The 22,231-nt window shown below is 44.9% G+C and overlaps 1 protein-coding gene across 5 annotated transcripts; it reads left to right on the forward strand.

Annotated features, from left to right (window-relative positions):
- Window positions 1-17,424: 17,424 nt before the first annotated feature.
- LOC103498195 (septin and tuftelin-interacting protein 1 homolog 2-like) lies at window positions 17,425-19,874 on the forward strand. 5 transcript variants are annotated; one of them, XM_051079990.1, is made up of 5 exons: window positions 17,462-17,583; window positions 17,701-17,874; window positions 18,323-18,418; window positions 19,301-19,455; window positions 19,639-19,874. In XM_051079990.1, exons 2-5 carry the CDS (start codon window positions 17,850-17,852, stop codon window positions 19,651-19,653), a joined length of 291 nt encoding a protein of 96 aa, XP_050935947.1. In that variant the 5' UTR covers window positions 17,462-17,583; window positions 17,701-17,849; the 3' UTR covers window positions 19,654-19,874. The 5 variants fall into 5 exon arrangements, 2 of the variants coding, with proteins under 2 accessions (XP_008458938.1, XP_050935947.1); XM_008460716.3 differs by having other exon boundaries at window positions 17,425-17,874; XR_539549.3 differs by having other exon boundaries at window positions 17,437-17,874; window positions 18,366-18,418.
- Window positions 19,875-22,231: the final 2,357 nt, after the last annotated feature.

Below are 22,231 nucleotides of genomic sequence, written 5' to 3' on the forward strand. Positions count from 1 at the left end.
AGTCCTCGAGCTCAGCCCGTTTCCTTCGCTGCAAGTGCATTTCCAGTGGTTTCTGACACCGGAAGAGCGTTCGCCACTCGTTGGAAGCTTCGGCCATCTTTTGGTACGTTTTGGGTCGCACCACAGTTCTCCCTCCAACAAGCTCGCTTCCCGACCTATACCTCCGGAAAACGTGTCAGGGAGCATGCCAGGAGTGTGGGTTGAAGTCCTCGGAGCACGAGCCCCGAAGATCGAAAGACTTATGACCAATACGGAGCAAAGGGAAGAAACCGTCGGGGGACCGCTTTTTGCCCCAGGACGAGAAAACTGAGTCCGGGGCATTCTCGCTCGTGTTTTCTTGGGACGAGCACCGGAAGTCCTCGAGCTCAGCCCGTTTCCTTCGCTGCAAGTGCATTTCCAGTGGTTTCTGACACCGGACGAGCGTTCGCCACTCGTTGGAAGCATTGGCCATCTTTTGGACCGTTATGGGTTGCACCACAGTTCTCCCTTCAACGAGCTCGCTTCCCGGCCTATACCTCCGGAAAACGTGTCAGGGAGCATGCCAGGAGTGTGGGTTGAAGTCCTCGGAGCACGAGCCCCGAAGATCGAAAGACTTATGACCAATACGGAGCAAAGGGAAGAAACCGTCGAGGGACCGCTTTAAGCTCCAGGACGAGAAAACTGAGTCCGGGGCATTCTCGCTCGCGTTTTCTTGGGACGAGCACCGAAAGTCCTCGAGCTCAGCTCGTATCCTTTGCTGCAAGTGCGTTTTCAGTGGTTTCTGACACCGGATGAGCGTTCGTCACTCGTTGGTAGCATTGGCCATCTTTTGGACCGTTTTGGATCGCACCACAGTTCTCCCTCCAACAACCTCGCTTCCCGACCTATACCTCCGGAAAACGTGTCAGGAAGCATGCCAGAAGTGTGGGTTTATGTCCTCGGAGTACGAGCCCCAAAGATTGAAAGACTTATGACCAATACGGAGCAAAGGGAAGAAACCATCGGGGGTCCGCTTTTTAGCCCAGGACGAGAAATATGAGTTCGGGGCATTCTCGCTCGCGTTTTCATGGGACGAGCACCGGAAGTCCTCGAGCTCAGCCCGTTTCCTTCGCTGCAAGTGCATTTCCAGTGGTTTCTGACACCGGACGAGCGTTCGCCACTCGTTGGAAGCATTGGCCATCTTTTGGACCGTTTTGGGTCGCACCACAGTTCTCCCTCCAACGAGCTCGCTTCCCGGCCCATACCTCCGGAAAACGTGTCAGGGAGCACGCCAGGAGTGTGGGTTGAAGTCCTCGGAGCACGAGCCCCGAAGATCGAAAGACTTATGACCAGTACGGAGCAAAGGGAAGAAACCGTCGGTGGACCGCTTTTTGCCCCAGGACGAGAAAACTGAGTCCGGGGCATTCTCGCTCGCGTTTTCTTGGGACGAGCACCGAAAGTCCTCGAGCTCAGCCCGTTTCCTTCGCTGCAAGTGCATTTCCAGTGGTTTCTGACACCGGACGAGCGTTCGCCACTCGTTGGAAGCATTGGCCATCTTTTGGACCGTTTTGGGTCGCACCACAGTTCTCCCGCCAACGAGCTCGCTTCCCGGCCTATACCTCCGGAAAACGTGTCAGGGAGCATGCCAGGAGTGTGGGTTGAAGTCCTTGGAGTACTAGCCCCGAAGATCGAAAGACTTATGATCAATACGGTGCAAAGGGAAGAAACCGTCGGGGGACCGCTTTATGCCCCAGGACGAGAAAACTGAGTCCGGGGCATTCTCGCTCGCGTTTTCTTGGGACGAGCACCGAAAGTCCTCGAGCTCAGCCCGTTTCCTTCGCTGCAAGTGCGTTTTCAGTGGTTTCGGACACCGAATGAGTGTTCGCCACTCGTTGGAACCATTGGCCATCTTTTGGACCGTTTTGGGTTGCACCACAGTTCTCCCTCCAACGAGCTCGCTTCCCAGCCTATACCTCCAGAAAACGTGTCAGGGAGCATGCCCGGAGTGTGGGTTGAAGTCCTTGGAGTACTAGCCCCGAAGATCGAAAGTCTTATGACCAATACGGTGCAAAGGGAAGGAACCGTCGGGGGACCGCTTTATGCCCCAGGACGAGAAAACTGAGTCCGGGGCATTCTCGCTCGCGTTTTCTTGGGACGAGCACCGAAAGTCCTCGAGCTCAGCCCGTTTCCTTCGCTGCAAGTGCGTTTCCAGTGGTTTCTGACACTGGACGAGCGTTCGCCACTCGTTCGAAGCATTGGCCATCTTTTGGACCGTTTTGGGTCGCACCACAGTTCTCCCTCAAACGAGCTCGCTTCCCGACCTATATGTAACGACCCAACTTTCTGGACTAAGTTGAGGTCCCTACGTAGTACTAAGACTCGACAATAAAACACACGAGCTCATAAAAGACTGGTGACGATTCATTAAAAACGTTTAAAAATATCACAAAAGCAGGTTTGGGCCCTATTTTAAATCACATTCTCGAGAGTTCCAAAATATAGTACTCAAATCATCAATAAACAAAACCACAAACCAAATGTTCTAACCATTACTCGATCTGACAATGAAAATAACGAGTAACAAAATACATCAGCGAAAGCATAAAGAAAACAAGACTCGTCCATATGGCCTTCACGCATCCTTCTTGCCCCTCGCTGTACCCTTACCTGAAAAGTTAAAGAGAAAAAAAAAGGGTGAGTATAAGATATACCCAGTAAGGGACCCACTACTAGGCCCGTTAGGGTGATAACAGTTAGCTTCCTATTAAGGGGTACCATACGTAAACAATCTAGTGGTTCCGTAGAATGCACACATCAGTCTCGTGATCTCGAAAGATGCACGTATCAGTCTAGTGATCCCGTAGGATACACATATCAGTCTAGTGATCCCGAAGGATGCACATATCAGTCTAGTGATCCCGAAGGATGCACATATCAATCTAGTGATCCCAAAGAATACACATATCAGTAAGATACACTACCCCATAGATGAAGCTAACCATTACACCTCAGTCCATACTAAACCGTCTACAACAGTCACATCACAATAACATTCAAGTTAGCGTTTCAGTTTATAAGCTTAACCAGACCGACAGTTTAAGCTTAATCAACAGTCTCCTCGGTCGCTATATGTATGTCTAACCCACACTTCATCGTGACATTTCCTAAATTTAGTCTAATAGTCAAATCACCACTTTGTAAATCCCCCTGAAGGTACTTCGTCTCAAATCAAACCCTAGCTCATCTACAGGTAATCTACTTTACGCATAACGTCCATATTAGGCATAACAGTCGTATTCAGTTTACAGCACCGCTCAACCGCGTATACACAATCTACCCAAGAGATTTCCAAACCCTTGGTACCTCCACGACATAATTCATAACCAGTATCTTGATAACAGACTTCAACTTTATATAACATTAAGATTTTCATAATCCATCGGCATTACTATTCCAATTGACAGCACAACCCATCAACATAACCACAACACATAGAACATCAGGCCATCAGTACCCATCAACAGAATGACTCATTACATATATAATAGTACATAGGCTACAACTAATAGTACATAGAGCATATAAGTAATATGTACTAGTCAAACATGCGTCAATCAATTCAATACAGTTACTATTGTATAATTCCCATATGGGTTACTACGTTTCGAGTCTCGGTCTGAGGTCCAGTAGTAAGAAATCCCTTGCCTGAACTTGGCTATGCTCCTTGATCGAGTCCACGCCCAACGAATCCACCTAAATGAAATCATAAGGGTTTAAACGATGACACTAGTAAAAGTCATTTTTTAAATCGTTCAAACAACATCCGTCAGCTTACCCGAGTAAAGAGAGCTATCTCCAAATAAGCCTGCCGTGGAACCCAAGAACTTGAGCGTCAACTCTTTAATACCTTCAAGGAACGAAAGGTAGGACCATGTCTTACTCCAATATCTAACTTGAATCGGTTATAGCAACATTAGGAAACTCACCAAAATAATCCTTACTGAAGACTCACCGTGACTCGAAGTGGAAAGAAAATGGCTTAGGTGGCTCGGTTCGGCTCGTGGCTTGCGTCTCGCGGCTCAGCTCAGCTTGACTCTCAGCTCGCGGCTCACGGCTCGTGGCTCAGCTCGGCTTGCGACTCAGCTCAGTCCTCAGCTCGTTTCGGCTAGCAGCTCAGCTCGGCTTGACTCGGCTCGGCTCCGTCCTTGGCTCAGCTCGGCTCGATTCTCAGCTTGCAGCTCGCTACGAATCAACTTGGATTCGCAGCCTGGGTATGGCTTTTGAGGTTGCGTTGGCGGTGGCGTTTCGCGGACAATCAACGGCGACACAGCGATGGAAATGGAGAAGCGGCTCGCTCAACTAAGGGCAGAAGCGTTCGACGGCCACCTGGTTACACAAGACGGAGAGAGAGGTTTGGAGATGGAGGTGCTTGCGAACGGTCGGATGACCGGTCTGGAGGACTCGTCGACGATTGACTGTTCGCGGGCAGAAGACGGAAACGTGCGGATGCGGCCGGTTGGATGAAGAAGAAGTCGTGCGGATGGCGGCTGTGTTCGTTGAATGAAGGAGTTGAAGAAGAAGAAGAAGAAGAAGAAGAAGAAGAAGAAGAAGAAGGAAGAAGAAGAAGGAAGAAGAAGAAGAAGATAAGAAATCTGGGGGGAGGGCGGCGGCGCGCGCAGGAGGTGTTAGGGTTTTTTTAAAAAAAATAATATATATATATATATATATATTTAAATTAAATAATAATAATAATAATAATATTAATAATAATATTAATATAATTTATATGATATTATTATTATATTAATTTATACTATATTATATTTAAAAAAATTCATACCCTTAAATTTCTTTTTCTTCCCTCTTCAAAACCGACCAAAAATTAACACCAAAATTTTAGATTCCGGAAAATTAACATAAAATGATAAAATTTACCTCAAAATTTTTGGGCGTTACACTATACCTCCGCAAAACGTGTCAGGGAGCATGCCAGAAGTATGGGTTGAAGTCCTCGGAGTACGAACCCCGAAGATCGAAAGACTTATGACCAATACGGAGCAAAGAGAAGTAACCGTCGGGGGACCGCTTTTTGCTCCAAGACGAGAAAATTGAGTCCGGGGCATTCTCGCTCGCGTTTTCTTGGGACGAGCACCGAAAGTCCTCGAGCTCAACCCGTTTCCTTCGCTGCAAGTGCATTTCTAGTGGTTTCTGACACCGGACGAGCGTTCGCCATTCGTTGGAAGCATTGGCCATCTTTTGGACCGTTTTGGGTCCCACAACAGTTCTCCCTCCAAGGAGCTCGCTTCCTGACCTATAACTCTAGAAAATGTGTCACGGAGCATGCCAAGATTGTGGGTTGAAGTCCTCGGAGTACGAGCCCCGAAGATCGAAAGACTTATGACCAATACGGAGCAAAGCGAAGAAACCGTCGGGGGACCGCTTTTTGCCACATGACGAGAAAACTGAGTCTGGGGCATTTTCGCTCGCATTTCTTGAAACGAGCATTGAAAGAGCTCGAGCTCAACCCGTTTCCTTCGCTATAAGTGCATTTCTAGTGGTTTCTGACACCGGACGAGCATTCGCCACTCGTTGGAAGCATTTGCCACCTGTTGGACCGTTTTGGGTCTCACCACAGTTCTCCCTCCAATGAGTTCGCTTCCTGACCTATACCTCAAGAAAACGTGTCCGGGAGCATGCCAGGAGTGTGGGTTGAAGTCCTCGGAGTACGAGCCCCGAAGTTCGAAAGACTTGTCACCAATATGGAGCAAAGGGAAGAAACGATCGGGGGACCGCTTTTTGCCAAGGACGAGAAAACTGAGTCCGGGGTATTCTCGCTCACGTTTTCTTGGGACGAGCACCAGAAGTCCTCAAGCTCAGCCCGTTTCCTTAGCTGCAAGTGCATTTTCAGTTGTTTTTGACACCGAACGAGTGTTCGCCATTCGTTGGAAGCATTGGCCATCTTTTGGACTATTTTGGGTCGCACCACAGTTCTCATTCCAACGAGCTCGCTTCCCACCTATACCTCCGGGAAACGTGTCGAGGAGCATGCCAGGAGTGTGGGTTGAAGTCCTCGGAGTACAAACTCCGTAGATCGAAAGACTTATGACCAATATGAAGCAAAGGGAAGAAACCGTCGGGACCCCTTTTTGCCCCAAGATGAGAAAACTGAATTCGAGGCATTCTCGCTCACGTTTTCTTGGGAGCAGCACCGAAAATCCTCGAGCTCAGCCTGTTTCCTTCGCTACAAGTGCATTTTCAGTGGTTTCTGACACCAGACGAGCGTTTGCCACTCCTTGGAAGCATTGGCCATCTTTTGGACCATTTTGGGTCGCACCACGGTTCTCCCTCCAACGAGCTCGCTTCCCGACCTATACCTCCGAAAAACATGACAGGAAGCATGGCAGGAGTATGGGTTGAAGTCCTCGGAGTGTGAGCCCTGAAGATCTAAAGACTTATGACCAATACGAAACAAAGGGAGGAAACCGTCGGGGATCGCTTTTTGCCCCAAGATGAGAAAACTGAGTCTGAGGCATTCTTGCTCGCGTTTTCTTGGGACGAGCACCGGAAGTCCTCGAGCTCAGCCCGTTTACTTTGCAGCAAGTGCATTTCGAGTGGTTTCTGACACCGGATGAGCGTCTGCCACTCGTTGGAAGCATTGGCCATCTTTTGGACCGTTTTGGGTCGCACAACAGTTCTCCCTCCAACGAGCTCGCTTCCCGACCTATACCTCCGAGAAACGTCTCAGCGAGCATGCCAGGAATATGGGTTGAAGTCTTTAGAGTACGAGCTCCGAAGATTGAACGAATTATGACCAATACGCAGCAAAAGGAAGAAATCGTCGGGGGACCGCTTTTTGCCCGAGGAGGAGAAAACTGAGTTCTGAGAATTCTCGCTCGCGTTTTCTTGAGACGAGCACCGGAAGTCAACGCGCTCAGCCTGTTGCCTTCGATGCAAGTGCGTTTCTAGTGGTTTCTGACACCAGACGAGCGTTTACCACTCGTTGGAAGCATTGCCATCTTTTGGACCGTTTTGGGTCGCACCACAGTTCTCCCTCCTACAAGCTCGCTTCCCGACCTATACCTCCAGAAAATGTGTCAGGGAGCATGCCAGCAGTGTGGGTTAAAGTCCTCGGAGTACGAGCCCCGAAGATCGGAAGACTTATGACCAATACGGAGCAAAGTGAAGAAACCGTCGGGGGAACGCTTTTTGCCCTAGCACGAGAAAACTGAGTCCGAGGCATTCTCGCTCGTGTTTTCATGGGACGCGCACTGGAAGTCCTCGAGCTCAGCCAGTTTCCTTTGCTACAAGTGCAATTCCATTGGTTTCTGACACCGGATGAGCGTTCGCAACTCGTTGGAAACATTAGCCATTTTTTGGACCGTTTTGGATCGCACCACAATTGTCCCTCCAACGAGGTCGCTTCCCGACCTATACCTCTGAAAAACGTGTCAGGAGCATGCCGGGAGTGTGGGTTGAAGTCCTCGGAGTACGAGCTCCAAAGATCGAAAGACTTATGACCAATACGGAGCAAAGGGAAGAAACCGTTTGGGGATCGCTTTTTGCCCTAGGAGGAGAAAACTGAGTCCGGGGAATTCTCGCTCGTGTTTTCTTGAGACGAGCACCGGATGTCCTCGAGCTCAGCCCGTTTCCTTCGCTACAAGTGCATTTCCAGTGGTTTCTGACACCGGACGAGCGTTCGCCACTGGTTGGAAGCATTGGCCATTTTTTGGACTGTTTAGGGTCGCACCACAGTTCTCCCTCGAACGAGCTCGCTTCCCGACCTATACCTCTGGAAAACGTGTCAGGGAGCATGCCAGGAGTGTGAGTTTAATTCCTTGGAGTACGAGCCCCGAAGATCGAAAGACTTATGACAATTACGTAGTAAAGGGAAGAAACCATCGGGGGACCGCTTCTTACCCCAAGACGTGAAAACTAGGTCCGAGGCCTTCTCGCTCGCGTTTTCTTTGGACGACCACAAGAACTCCTCGACCTCAGCCCATTTCCTTCGCTGCAAGTGCAATTCCAGTGGTTTCGGACTCCGGACTAGTGTTTGCGACTCGTTGGAAGCATTGGCCATCTTTTGGATTGTTTTGGGTCGCACCACAGTTCTCACCCCAACGAGCTCGCTTCCCGACCTATACCTCTGGAAAACGTGTCAGGGAGCATGCTAGGAGTGTGGGTTGAAGTCCTCGGAGTACGAGCCCCGTAGATCGAAAGCATTGGCCATCTTTTGGACCGTTTTGCATTGCACCACAGTTCTCCCACCAACGAGCTCGCTTCCCAACCTATACCCCTGGAAAACGTGTCAGGGAGCATGCCAGGAGTGTGGGTTGACGTCCTTGGAGTACGAGTCTCGAAGATCAGAAGACTAATGACCAATATGGAGCAGAGGGAAGAAATCTTCGGGGAACCGTTTTTTACCCCAGGATGAAAAAACTGAGTCCAGGGCATTCTCGCCCACATTTTCTTGGGACGACCACCGTAACTCCTCGAGCTCAGCCCGTTTTGTTCGTTGCAAGTGCATTTCCAGTGGTTTCTGACACCGGACGAGCGTTTACCACTCGTTGGAAGCTTCGGCCATCTTTTGGACCGTTTTGGGTCGCACCACAGTTCTCCCTCCAACGAGCTCGCTTCCCGACCTATACCTCTGGAAAACGTGTCAGGGAGCATGCCAGGAGTGTGAGTTTAATTCCTTGGAGTACGAGCCCCGAAGATCGAAAGACTTATGACAATTACGTAGTAAAGGGAAGAAACCATCGGGGGACCGCTTCTTACCCCAAGACGTGAAAACTAGGTCCGAGGCCTTCTCGCTCGCGTTTTCTTTGGACGACCACAAGAACTCCTCGACCTCAGCCCATTTCCTTCGCTGCAAGTGCAATTCCAGTGGTTTCAGACTCCGGACTAGTGTTTGCGACTCGTTGGAAGCATTGGCCATCTTTTGGATTGTTTTGGGTCGCACCACAGTTCTCACCCCAACGAGCTCGCTTCCCGACCTATACCTCTGGAAAACGTGTCAGGGAGCATGCTAGGAGTGTGGGTTGAAGTCCTCGGAGTACGAGCCCCGTAGATCGAAAGCATTGGCCATCTTTTGGACCGTTTTGCATTGCACCACAGTTCTCCCACCAACGAGCTCGCTTCCCAACCTATACCCCTGGAAAACGTGTCAGGGAGCATGCCAGGAGTGTGGGTTGACGTCCTTGGAGTACGAGTCTCGAAGATCAGAAGACTAATGACCAATATGGAGCAGAGGGAAGAAATCTTCGGGGAACCGTTTTTTACCCCAGGATGAAAAAACTGAGTCCAGGGCATTCTCGCCCGCATTTTCTTGGGACGACCACCGTAACTCCTCGAGCTCAGCCCGTTTCGTTCGTTGCAAGTGCATTTCCAGTGGTTTCTGACACCGGACGAGCGTTTACCACTCGTTGAAAGCATTGGCCATCTTTTGGACCGTTTTGGGTCGCACCACAGTTCTCCCTCCAACGAGCTCGCTTCCCTACCTATACCTCCGGTAAACGTGTCAGGGAGAATGGTAGGAGTATGTGTTGAAGTCCTCGGACTACGAGCCCCAAAGATCGAAAGACTTATGACCAATACGGAGCATAGGGAAGAAACCGTCGGGGGTCCGCTTTTTGCCCCAGGAAGAGAAAACTGAGTCCGGGGCATTCTCGCTCGATTTTTTTGGGACGAGCACTCGAAGACTTCGAGCTTAGCCTGTTTCCTTTGGTGCAAGTGCATTTCCAGTGGTTTCTGACACCGGACGAGCGTTCGCCACTCGTTCGAAGCATTGGCCATCTTTTGGACTGTTTTTGGTGGCACCACAGTTCTTCCTCCAACGAGCTCGCTTCCCTACCTATACCTCCGGAAAACGTGTCAGGGAACATGGTAGGAGTATGGGTTGAAGTCCTCAAAGTACGAGCCCCGAAGATCGAAAGACTTATGAACAATACAGAGCAAAGGGAAGAAACCGTCGGGGGTCCGCTTTTTGCCAGAGGAGGAGAAAACCGAGTTCGGGGCATTCTCGCTCGCCTTTTCTTGGGACGAGCACCCAAAGACCTCGAGCTCAGCCCGTTTCCTTCGCTGCAACTGCGTTTCCAATGGTTTCTGACACCGGACGAGCGTTCGCCACTCCTTGGAAGTATTGGCAATCTTTTGGACCGTTTTGGGTCGCACCACAGTTCTCCCTCCAACGAGCTCGCTTCTCGACCTATACCTCCGAAAAACGTGTCAAGAAGTATGCCATGAGAGTGGGTTGAAGTCCTCGGAGTACGTGCCCCGGAGATCGAAAGACTTATGGCAAATACAGAGCAAAAGGAAGAAACCGTCGGAGGACCGCTTTTTGCCCAAAGATGAGAAAACTGAGTCCGGGGCATTCTTGCTCGGGTTTTCTTGGCACAAGCACCAGAAGTCCTCAACCTCAGCCCGTTTCCTTCACTGCAAGTGCATTTCCAGTGGTTTCTGACACAAGACGAGTGTTCGCCACTCGTTGGAAGCATTGGCCATCTTTTGAACCGTTTTGGGCCGCACCATAATTCTCCCTCCAACGAGCTCGCTTCCCGACAAACACCTCCAAAAAAGTGTCAGGGAGCTTGCCAGACGTGTACGTTGAAGTCCTCGGGGGACCGCTTTTTGCCCCAAGATGAGAAAACTTAATCCGGGGCATTCTCGCTTGCGTTTTCTTGGGACGATCACCGGAAGTCCTCGAGGTCAGCCCGTTTCCTTCGCTGCAAGTGCATTTCCAGTGGTTTCTTACACCGGACGAGCGTTCGCCACTCGTTGGAAGCATTGGCCATCTTTTGGACCGTTTTGGGTCGCACCAAAGTTCTCCCTCCAACGAGCTCGCTTTCTTACCTATACCTCCGGAAAACGTGTCAGGGAGCATGCTAGAAGTGTGGGTTGAAGTCCTTGGAGTATGAGCCTCGAAGATCGAAAGACTTATGACCAATACGGAGCAAAGGGAAGAAACCGTCGAGGGACCGCTTTTTACCCCATGACGAGAATACTGGGTCCGGGGCATTCTCGCTCTGATTTTCTTGGGATGACCACCGTAACTCCTCGAGCTCAGCCCGTTTCTTTCGTTGCAAGTGGATTTCCAGTGGTTTCTGACACCGGACGAGCGTTTGCCACTCGTTGGAAGCATTGGCCATCTTTTGGACCGTTTTGGGTCACACCACAAGTCTCCCTCCAACGAGCTCGCTTCCCGACCTATACCTCTGAAAAACGTGTCAGGAAGTATGCCAGGAGTGTGGGTGGAACTTCTCGTTGTACGAGCCCTGAAGATCGAAAGACTTTTGACCAATACGGCGAAAAGGAGAAAACCGTCAGGAGACCACTTTTTGGGATGAGAAAACTGAATCTGCGCATTCTCGCTCGCGTTTTCTTGGGACGAGAACAAGAAGTTCTCGAGCTCAGCCCGTTTCCTTTGCTGCAAGTGTATTTCCAGTGGTTTGTGACACGAGACGAGCGTTCGCCACTTGTTGGAAGCATTGGCCATCTTTTGTAACGTTTTGGGTCGCACCACAGTTTTCCCTCCAACGAGCTCGCTTCCCGACCTACACCTTCAAAAAACATGTCAGGGAGCATGCCATAAGTGTAGGTTGAAGTCCTCAGAGTACGAGCCCCGAAGACCGAAAGACTTAGGACCAATACGGAGTAAATAAAGAAACCATCGGGGGACCGCTTTAGTCCCACGACGAGAAAACTAAGTCCGGGCTATTCTCGCTCGCGTTTTCTTGGGACGAGCACCAGAAGTCTTCGAGCTCAGCCCGTTTCCTTCACTACAAGTACATTTCCAGTGGTTTCTGACACCAGATGAGCGTTCGCCACTCGTGGACCGTTTTGGGTCGCAACTTAGTTCTCCCTCCAACGAGCTCGCTTCCCGACCTATACCTTTGTAAAATGTGTCAGGGAGCATGCCAGGAGTGTGGGTTGAAGTCCTTGGAGTACGAGCCACAAAGATCGAAAGACTTATGACCAATACGAAGCAAAGGGAAGAAACCGTCGGAGGACCACTTTTTACCCCAGGACGAGAAAACTGAGTTATGGGCATTCTCGCTCGTGTTTTCTTGGGACAAACATCGGAAGTCCTCGAGCTCGGCCTGTTTCCTTCGCTACAAGTGCATTTCTAGCGGTTTCTGACACCGACCGAGCGTTCGCCACTCATTGGAAGCATTGGCCATCTTGTTGACCGTTTTGGGTCCCACCATAGTTCTTCCTCCAACGAGCTCGCTTTCCGACCTATACCTTGGGAAAACGTGTCAGGGAGCATGCCAGGAGTGTGGGTTGAAATTCTCGGAGTACGAGCCTCAAAGATCGAAAGACTTATGATCAATACGAAGCAAAGGGATGAAACCGTTGGGAGACCCTATATTACCCCAAGACGAGAAAACTGAGTCCGAGGCATTCTCACTCGCGTTTTCTTTGAATGAACATTGGAAATCCTCGAGCACAGCCTGTTTCCTTTGCTGCAGGTGCATTTCCAGTGGTTTGTGACATCGAACGAGAGTTTGCCAATCGTTGGAAGCATTGGCCATACCTTTGGAAAATGTGTCAGGGAGCTTGCTTAGAGTGTGGCTTTAAGTCCTCGAAGTACGAGTCCCAAAGATGGAAGGACTTATGACCAATACGAAGCAAAGGGAACAAACCGTCGGGGGACCGCTTTTTAGCCCAAAACAAGCAAACTTAGTCTGTGGCATTCTCGCTCGCGTTTTCTTGTGACAAACACCGAAAGTTCTGGAGCTCAGCCCATTTCCTTCGCTGAAAGTGCATTTCTAGTGGTTTCTGAAGCCAGACGAGTGTTCGCCACTCGTTGGAAGCATTGGCCATCTTTTGGACCATTTTGAATCGCACCTTAGTTCTCCCTCCAACAAGCTCACTGCTCGACCGATACCTTGGGAAAATGTGTCAGGGAGCATGCCAAAAGTGTGGGTTGAAGTCCTTGGAGTACGATCCCCGAAGATCAAAAGACTTATAACCAATACAAAGGAAAGGGAAGAAACCGTCGGAGGATCGCTTTTTACCCCAGGACAAGAAAACTGAGTTCGGGGCATTCTCGCTCGCATTTTCTTTGGACGAACAACGGAAGTCCTCGAGCTCAACCCGTTTCCTTCACTGCAAGTGTATTTCCAGTGGTTTCTGACACCGGACTAGTGTTCGCCACTCGTTGAAAAAGCATTGGCCATCTTTTCGATCGTTCCAGGTTGTACCTTAGTTCTCTCTCCATGGAGCTCGCTTCTCAACCTATACTTTGGGAAAATGGGTGAGAACCGCTTTTTACATCGCGATGGAAAAACTGAGTCTGGGGTATTCTCACTCGCAGTTTCTTGGGATGAACACTAGAAGTCCTTTAGGTTATCCTATTTCCTTCGCTGAAATACACTCTCAGTCATTTCTGACACGGACAAGCGTTGGCCATCTTTTCGATTGTGTTCGGCGCTCGTTTGCTCCTTAGTTCTCCAATGCTCTTCCAACGAGTGGTGAATGCTAATCCGTTATCAGAAACCATTGAGAATGCATTTTAGCAAAGGAAACAGGCTAAGCTAAAGGACTTCTAGTGTTCGTCCCAAGAAAGTGCAAGCGAGAATACCTCAGACTCAGTTTTTCCATCGCAGGGTAAAAAGCGGTGCGGTGGTTACTTTGTTATGTGTTGTGTTGGTCATAAGCATTTCAAGCTTCGGGTTTCATACTCCGAGGACTTCAGTCTACATTCCTGGCATTGTCCCTCACCCATTTTCCCAAAGTATAGGTCGGGTAGCGAGCTCATTGGAGGGAGAACTAAGGTCCAACCTGGAACGATCGAAAAGATGGTCAATGCTCTTCCAACAAGTGGCGAACGCTCGTCCGGTGTCAGAAACCAATGAGAATGCATTTCAGGGAAGGAAACGGGCTAAGCTCAAGAAGTTCTGGTGTTTGTCTCAGGAAAGTTCGAGTGAGAATGCCCCGGACTCAGTTTTACCATCGCGGAGTAAAAAGCGGTTCTGGAACTGTTTCTTTGTTTTGTATTAGTCATAAGTTTTTCGAGATTCAGGACGCATACTCCGAGGATTAAAATCTACATTCCTGGCATCGTCCCTCACACACTTTCCTAAAGTATAGGTCGGGAAGCAAGCTCATTTGAGGGACAACTTAGGAGCAACCCGAAAAAATAGAAAAGAAGGCCAATGCTCTTCCAACGAGTGGCGAATGCTCTTCTGGTGTAAAAAACCATTAAAAATGCATTTTAACAAAGAAAATGGGCTAAGCTCAAGAACTTATGGTGTTCGTCCCATGAAAATTCGAACGAGAATGCCCGGACACAGTTTCTTTACCGTGGGGTAAAAAGCGGTCCTGCAACAGTTTCTTTGTTTTGTATTGGTCATAGTGTTTCAAGCTTCAAGACTCATACTTCAAAGACTTCAGTCTACATTCTTGGCATCGTCACTCACACACTTTCCCAAAATATTGGTTTGGAAGCGAGCTTGTTGGAGGGACAACTAAGGTGCAACCTAAAACGATAGAAAAGATGGCCAACGCTCTTCTAACGAGTGGTGAACGCTTATCCGGTGTCAGAAACAACTAAAAATGTATTTTAGCGAAGGAAATGAGCTAAGCTAAAGAATTTCTGGTGTTCGTCCTAGGAACATGGAAATGAGAATGCCTCGTACTCAGTTTTTCTATCGTAGGGTAAGAGGGGTCCTGAAACGGTTTCTTTGTTTTCTATTTGTCATGAGTATTTCAAGCTTTGGGACTCATTCTCCGAGGACTTCAGTCTACATTCATGGCATTGTCCCTCACACACTTTCCTAAAGTATAGGTCGGGACGCAAGCTCGTTGAAGGGAGAAATTAGGTGCAACACAAAACGATACAAAAGATGGAAAATGCTCTTTCAACGAGTGGCTAACGCTTGTCGAGTGTCAAAAACCACTGAAAATGTATTTTATCGAAGAAAATGGCTAAGCTCAAGAACTTCTGGTGTTCGTCCCACGAAAATGCGAACGAGAATGCCCCAGACTCAGTTTCTCTACCACGGGGTAAAACGCGATCCTGCAATAATTTATTTGTTTTGTATTGGTCATAAGTGTTTCGAGCTTCGAAACTCATACTCCGAGGACTTCAGTCTACATTCCTGGCATCGTCCCTCACACACTTTCCCAAAGTATAGGTCAGGAAGGAGCTCGTTGGAGGGAGAACTAAGGTTCAACCCAAAATGATCGAAAAGATGGCCAATGCTCTTCCAACGAGTGGTCGCTCATCCGGTGTCAGAAACCACTGCAAATGAATTGAAGGGAAGGAAATGGGCTAAGCTCAAGAACTACTAGTGTTCCTCCCACGAAGTTACAAACGAGAATGCCCCAGACTCAGTTTTTCTATCACGAGGGAGAACTAAGCTGCAACCTGAAACGATCGAAAAGATGGCCAATGCCTTTCAACGATTGACGAACGCTTGTTTGGTGTTAGAATCCATTGGAAATGCACTTCCAATGAAGGAAGTGAGCTAAGCTCAAGAAGTTCACGTATTCGTCCCGAGAAAATACGAACGAGAATGCCCCAAACTTAGTTTTTCTATCTTGGGGTAAAAAGTCCTTCAACGATTTCTTTGTTTTGTATTGGTCATAAGTGTTTCAAGCTCTGGGACTCATACTCTAAGAACTTCTATCTACATTTATGGCATCGTCCCTTACACATTTTCCCAAAGTATAGGTCGGAAAGCGAGCTCATTGGTAGTGTTTCAAGCTCTGGGACTCATACTCTAAGAACTTCTTATCATCGTCACTCACTCATTTTCCTAAAGTATACGTAGGGAAGCGAGGTCGTTGGATGGACAACTAAGGTGCAACTCGAAACGATCGAAAAGATAGCTAAAGCTCTTCTAACAAGTGGCGAATGCTCGTCCGGTGTCAGAAACCACTAAAAATGCACTTCCAGTGAAGGAAACGGGCTAAGCTCTAGAACTTCATATGTTCGTTCCAAGAAGATGCGAAAGAGAAATCCCTAGACTCAGTTTCTCTATCTTGGATAAAAAGTAGTCCTTCATCGATTTCTTTGTTTTGTATTGGTCAAAAGTGTTTTGAGCTTCGGAACTCATACTCGGAGGACTTTAGTCAACATTTCTGACATCGTTCCTCACATATTTACCCAAAGTATAGGTCGGTAAGAGAGCTCGTTGGAGGTAGAACTAAACTGTAACCCAAAATGATCGAAAGGATGGCCAGTTCTCTTTTAATGATGGTAAACGCTCGTCCGGTGTCAGAAACCACTGAAAATGCATTTTATAGAAGGAAATGGGCAATGCTCAAGCACTTCTGGTGTTGGTCCCAAGAAAATGCGAACGAGAATGCCCGGACTCAGTTTTTCTATCTTGGGGTAAAATGCGGTCATTCAATGTTTTCTTTATTTTGTATTGGTCATAAGTGTTTCGAGCTTTGGGACTCATACTCTGAGGACTTCGGTCTACATTTCTTGCATCATCCTTCACACATTTTCCCAAGGTATAGTTCGGGAAGGGAGCTCGTTGGACGAAGAACTAATGTGCAACACGAAACGATAAAAAAGATGGCTAAAGCTCTTCAAACGAGTGGCGAAAAATGATTTGAATTCCATAACTGTTTTCAAGTACAAGTTTCTAGACTACATTTCTTCATGAAAATTTATGGTAGCACGTGAATATTGAACATATGGAAAGTATTTGAACCACAATGTTTCAAGCAAAGCATGAATTAGCAAGTTTTGTTTTAAGTAATACAGTTTTTCATGAACGAGCTGAGTAAATATTGTGCTTTATACAAGATAATGATAAGCAAACATGTTTTAATATTTTTAAACGATTGATGAAATTTTCATTAACTACATAACTGAGATCTTGAGCCTGAGGCTAGAGAATACCGTTTGCACACTGGTTGTTTTTCTGTTGTTGACGTTAAGTGTATTTCGTAACAACAATGATGTCATGAGTGTTGGGCAAGCCCCACTACGAAAAAGATGATTTTAGTGTTGGGCAGGCCCCACTACATTATAGAGCTTCTAAACAATTATTGTATTGGGCGTGTCCTACACAACGTAGATTTGTCATGTTAGTTAAAATATTTTGATGTATTTTATATGCCTTACTAGATTTCAATGATGTACATGCTGAGTATTTGAGAAAGTTATTCTTACTATTATACATTTATATTTACGACTTGTATAAATAAATTTATATGTGTAAAGTTTTCACGTGCTCTTATCTTTAAATTTATAGTCTAATCACTACTACAAAAACAACATTACTTGACGCTTGTAGTTTAGAAATACTTGACGCTTTTAATAAAAACTGTCAAGTAAAATTAAAAAGTGTCAAAAATAACGGAAAAGCTAAAAAATGCATAATTTTTCAATTTTTTTCTCAATACTTGACATGTTGAAATTGTCTAAGTACAATTTTATTTGTTTAACATTTTTTAAATGTCAAGAATTACCTATTTTTCCCCTATTTTCTCTAAAATAATATTTTCTTTATTTTTTTACCCAATTTTTTTTCCAACCTCTCTCCATACCCACGATTTCTTTCCTTTCTTCTTCCTTTCTCCACAAAATTTCCAAATCTTATTCTCTCAAGTGTGTGCCTTAGTGCCCACTGCCGCACGTCGTCGACTGCAGCTCCCTCCACCGCCGTAAGTTCGTGACTCCGCCCCTGTCAACGTGACTCAGTCATAAGTTCTCTTCCTTACACGAGTTTACATTTCTTTTCTTCTTCCTCATGATCTGTCTCACTATCAATCGTGCTTTAGTTCCCACCCCCGCCGCCGGCTACGAACCACGAACCATGCCGATGAACCACACCAACAACTAGCAGCTACGAACCACGCCTACCGCTTTGATATTTGAGCTCAATTATTTAATTAAACTGTTCCACATTTGCTTGCCAGATTTCTGACGCATGCCGAAGAAAAATGGAGTTTGGGGTAAATTCTGAAGTAAATCTACCTCACCCATGTTTTATTTCCTGTTCTTTGATGAGTTTTGGTTTCCTTCTTTGGTAAAGTACTATTATCATTTTATCCTACAAATATTGACACATACCAAGTTTTGAACTCTTTGAGTTTGTGTAATTAATACCTTACTCTTGTCTATTGTGATAACAAGTATCTATTGGAGTATTTGAAATGTCTCGGATGAGTATCCATGTTAAATTGGTCATCGCCGTTCTTCTTGATCGCCTTTTTAAATGTTTGTTTTAGTTGAAAATTTCTAGCCACTACTTCCCTTTTTTCTTGCTTGTGGCCATGATCAATCAATCTGGAATCTCATAATACAAGCCCAACTGACCTTGATCGATCAGTTAACTGTACTTTTCTTCACTGCATTGTTCTTTTCCACTGAATTGTTCTTGTATTGCACTTAATGGACAAGCATCATTGGACACACAATTAACATCATCAAATGTGGGATATAGGCTTCTCCAGAAGATGGGCTGGAAAGGGAAAGGATTAGGGAAGGACGAGCAAGGTACTGTGTTTTTCTGGATATGAAATTCTGCTCTGCTCATTCATTGTACAATTTGTCTCTTAGTGTATTATTTTTCATAATTTTTTCTCATGAACCTTAGATTCTGTAAGTATTTAGTGGTCTACTCGTTGCTTTCCCTCAAAGCCCTTGCATGAAAATCTCATCCATTTTCTTTATATTTCATTTTGAACACGATACGACTCATATATGACCAGAAGATCGAGTTCCATTCTCTAAATCAACTTCTGGTCGTTCTATTTTACAATCTTGTAATTATTTGTCTTTCCTCTGTTCCTTGTAATTCTTAATTAAATTACTCCCATCGCCATATTTGAACCAGATTTTTTCTATAGGTTGTACTGCTACTATGCCCTTGAATTCTGGGAACAGAATTACTCTGTTGCTTGATTTATATTTTTCTTCAAGTTTGTATGAAATTGCACACCAGATTTTTAACGCAAGGAGAACATCTATTTTTTAGTTGGAACTAGAGTTCCTTGTTTTTTTGAAATTAATGTAGTCACGTCAAATATGAGTTTAATGATTGCCCATGCTCAACGTCAACCGAGTATAATAAAGGGGAGAATCCTCTAAAACTCCAGTGTTTTAAGATACGTGAGCATGTTTAAAGTTGCCCATTTGAAAAAAATTTCTAATAGAAAAGCAGAAACGTGTCCCAAATTTAGATACTCTGTAGAAGTAGAAATCTTAAACTTAAATAGAGATATAAAAAGAAAAAGTTCTCTTATGGGCCTAAACATCTTTTTAAGTATTCTTCTTTTAAAATATAACTTTCTGTATGTACATCCAAAATTAATCCATAATTGGCACTTGTTTGTCTAGCATTATGAAAATAATAGGAACTTGTGGTGGTTTGTTTAGGAATTATTGAGCCAATAAAATCTGGAATGAGAGATCCCAAACTAGGAATTGGAAAACAAGAAGAAGATGATTTTTTCACCTCAGAAGAAAATATCCAGCGGAAAAAGCTTGATGTTGAGGTGGAGGAGACAGAAGAACATGCCAAAAAACGGGAGGTATGTTATTTTTATCATACAATTAGTTGGGAAAAATGAATAATTATTAGTTAAGACTTTGAGGTTGATGCTTTCCTCTTTCTGAAACTCATATAAAATAGCAGAAGGCTGCATATAGCATATATGCATGTCTTTTAAACTTAGAGTTCTTAGTTTTTAATGCTATTCTCATTTTGTTTGTAGATTTCAAGGAGTTAAGAATAACGATCGGTGAGACCTTAAGCTTGGAGTTATCTAAGAGTGTTGTGGTGCTTGGAGGAGGGTGATGTCTCTGTTTCTTATTATTACATATACTTTGTGTTTTATGATTAAGAACGATGATCATAATTCGTTTTGTAATGTGAATGATGTTTCTTCTTGTTATATATACTTTGTGTTATATGCAATTTGTTAAAATATATTTAGTTCGTTGATTGAAAGTTTGGGTTGATTTCAATTTTTCAATTGATGTGTATTTTAATATTGTTGGACATCAAAACAGGTGAATGATAAAATATATGGATATTTTAAAATATATAATTTTTTATTTGAACAAACCTTATATATTTGATACCTATAAATTGTCGAGTATAATTTCACTTGACGTGTAAAACCTGTCAAAAATAAAACCTCTTTATTCTTGACACTAGATTAGTTGATGCATAAAAACTGTCAAGTATAATTATATACTTGACGTTTTTTCAATGTCAAGTATAATTATACTTGACACTTAGAAACTGTCAAGTAAACCTTCCTTATTCTTGACACTGGATTAATTGACACATTGAAAAGCGTCAAGTAAACCAATACTTGACAGTTAAAAAGCGTCAAGTAAACACAGTTTTGTAGTAGTGAATACTCGGTTTGGTTGTTGATGGGCCGAGAAGAATTAAACTGAGATTACAGACAAAGGATCTAGCTCAAGACAATGAGTGACAAAACCAGTTTTGAAATTTTTTTCCCCCATTATTATTTATGATTGAGTGCTTTACACATTTATTTACAAAGCTATGAAAATCATTTGAATTCCATTACTATTTTCAAGTATGAGTTTCGATACTAGATTTTTTAATGAAAATTTATGCTAGCACGTGAATATCCAATCTCTGGAAAGTATATGAACCATAGTGTTTCAAGCAAAGCATGAGTTAGCAACTTTGTTTTAAGAACTACAATTTTTCACGAACAATCTAAGTAAACTTGAGCTTTATGAAAAATAAAGATAGCATATATGTTTTAATGTTTTCGTATAATTTTCTATTGCTTTCGTTAACTACATGACTAAGATGTCGAGTTCGAGGCTATATGGTACCGTGTACACACGGGTTAGATTTCATTGTTGACGTTGAGTGTACTCCGTAATAATGATGCTGTCGTGAGTGCTGGACAGGCCCTACTACGATAAAGACGATGGGATGCTGGACAGGCCCCACTACATCTTAGAGCTTGTAAACGTTGGTTGTATTAGGCGTGCCCTACACAACGTAGATTTGTCATGTTAGTTTAAATGTTTTGATATACTTGATATGCCTTGCTAGATTTCAATAACGTATATGCTGAGTATTTGAGAAAGTTATTCTTACTATTATACGTTTATATTTACGACTTCTATAAACAGATTTATATATGTAAAGTTTTCACGTGCTCTTATTTTTAAATTTATAGTTTTAAACTGAGTCGCTCATTGAGCTTTATAGCTTACCCTTCCAAAAGATTTTATCCACTTTCCAGGTAGAGATCAAGTTCCCGGTGCCTGATAGGTTGCCTTAGTCTGCTAAAGCTCTTATATCGATTGTCAATACGTGGTTAGAGTTGTAGATAGAGTCTGTTATGTTAAGATGTATTTTTTTTTTTTTGAAAAGGCGTTACGATGTATATTTCTTTGTACGATATACATACTCTAAAGTTTGTGTAATCTCTAGGAGTTGCAACTGTGTATACCTTTGTTGGTTATGTTTTGGTAAAGGTGTCTCCAGGTTTACTTGTGAAATTAGTTATTTTCATTCTACACTTCATGTATATATATGATTAGTCTAGGTTCCGATGTATTGTGTTGCATGTATAATAGTTTATATACTAGATTAGCAAGTTTATCACGTTCAAGAGTTTAGCAGAGTCGACAGATATCGTTACAACAGAGCGATGTCAGTGGGCTTCACGCCATCTTTTGGGCTAAGTTAGCAGGTAGTTCGGGAGGGGTGTGACAGTATAGGTCAGAAAACGAGCTCGTTAGAGGGAGAACTAAGGTACAATCCAAAGCAGTTGGAAAGATGGTCAATGCTTCTAAAAAGTGGCAAACATTTGTCCGGTGTCAAAAACAACTAAAAATGTAGTTCCAGCAAAGAAAATGGGCTAATTTCAATAAATATTGATGTTCGTCCCAAACAAATGCGAAAGTCAAATTCCGAGACTTAGTTTTTTATTTTGAGGTAAAAAGCGATCCTTCAACGGTTTCTTTATTCTGTATTGGTCATAAGTTTATCGAGCTTAAGGATTCAAACTCCAAAGACTTCGATCTACATTCCTAGCACGGTCCTTTACACACTTTCCGAAAGTATAGGTTGAGAAGTGAGCTCACTAGAGGGAGAACAAAGGTACACCCAAAAACGGTGGAAATGATAGTCTATGCTTCCAAAAAGTGGTGAACGTTTGTCCGGTGTCAAAAACCACTGAAAATGCACTTCCAACAAAGAAAATGTGCTAATTTCAAGAACTTCTGGTATTCATCCCAAACAAATGCGAACGATAAATCCCGGTACTGAATTTTTTTATTTTATGGAAACTAGTGGTCCTACAA

This window comes from Cucumis melo, chromosome 12, assembly GCF_025177605.1.
Source record: "Cucumis melo cultivar AY chromosome 12, USDA_Cmelo_AY_1.0, whole genome shotgun sequence".
Taxonomy (NCBI): Eukaryota; Viridiplantae; Streptophyta; class Magnoliopsida; order Cucurbitales; family Cucurbitaceae; genus Cucumis; species Cucumis melo.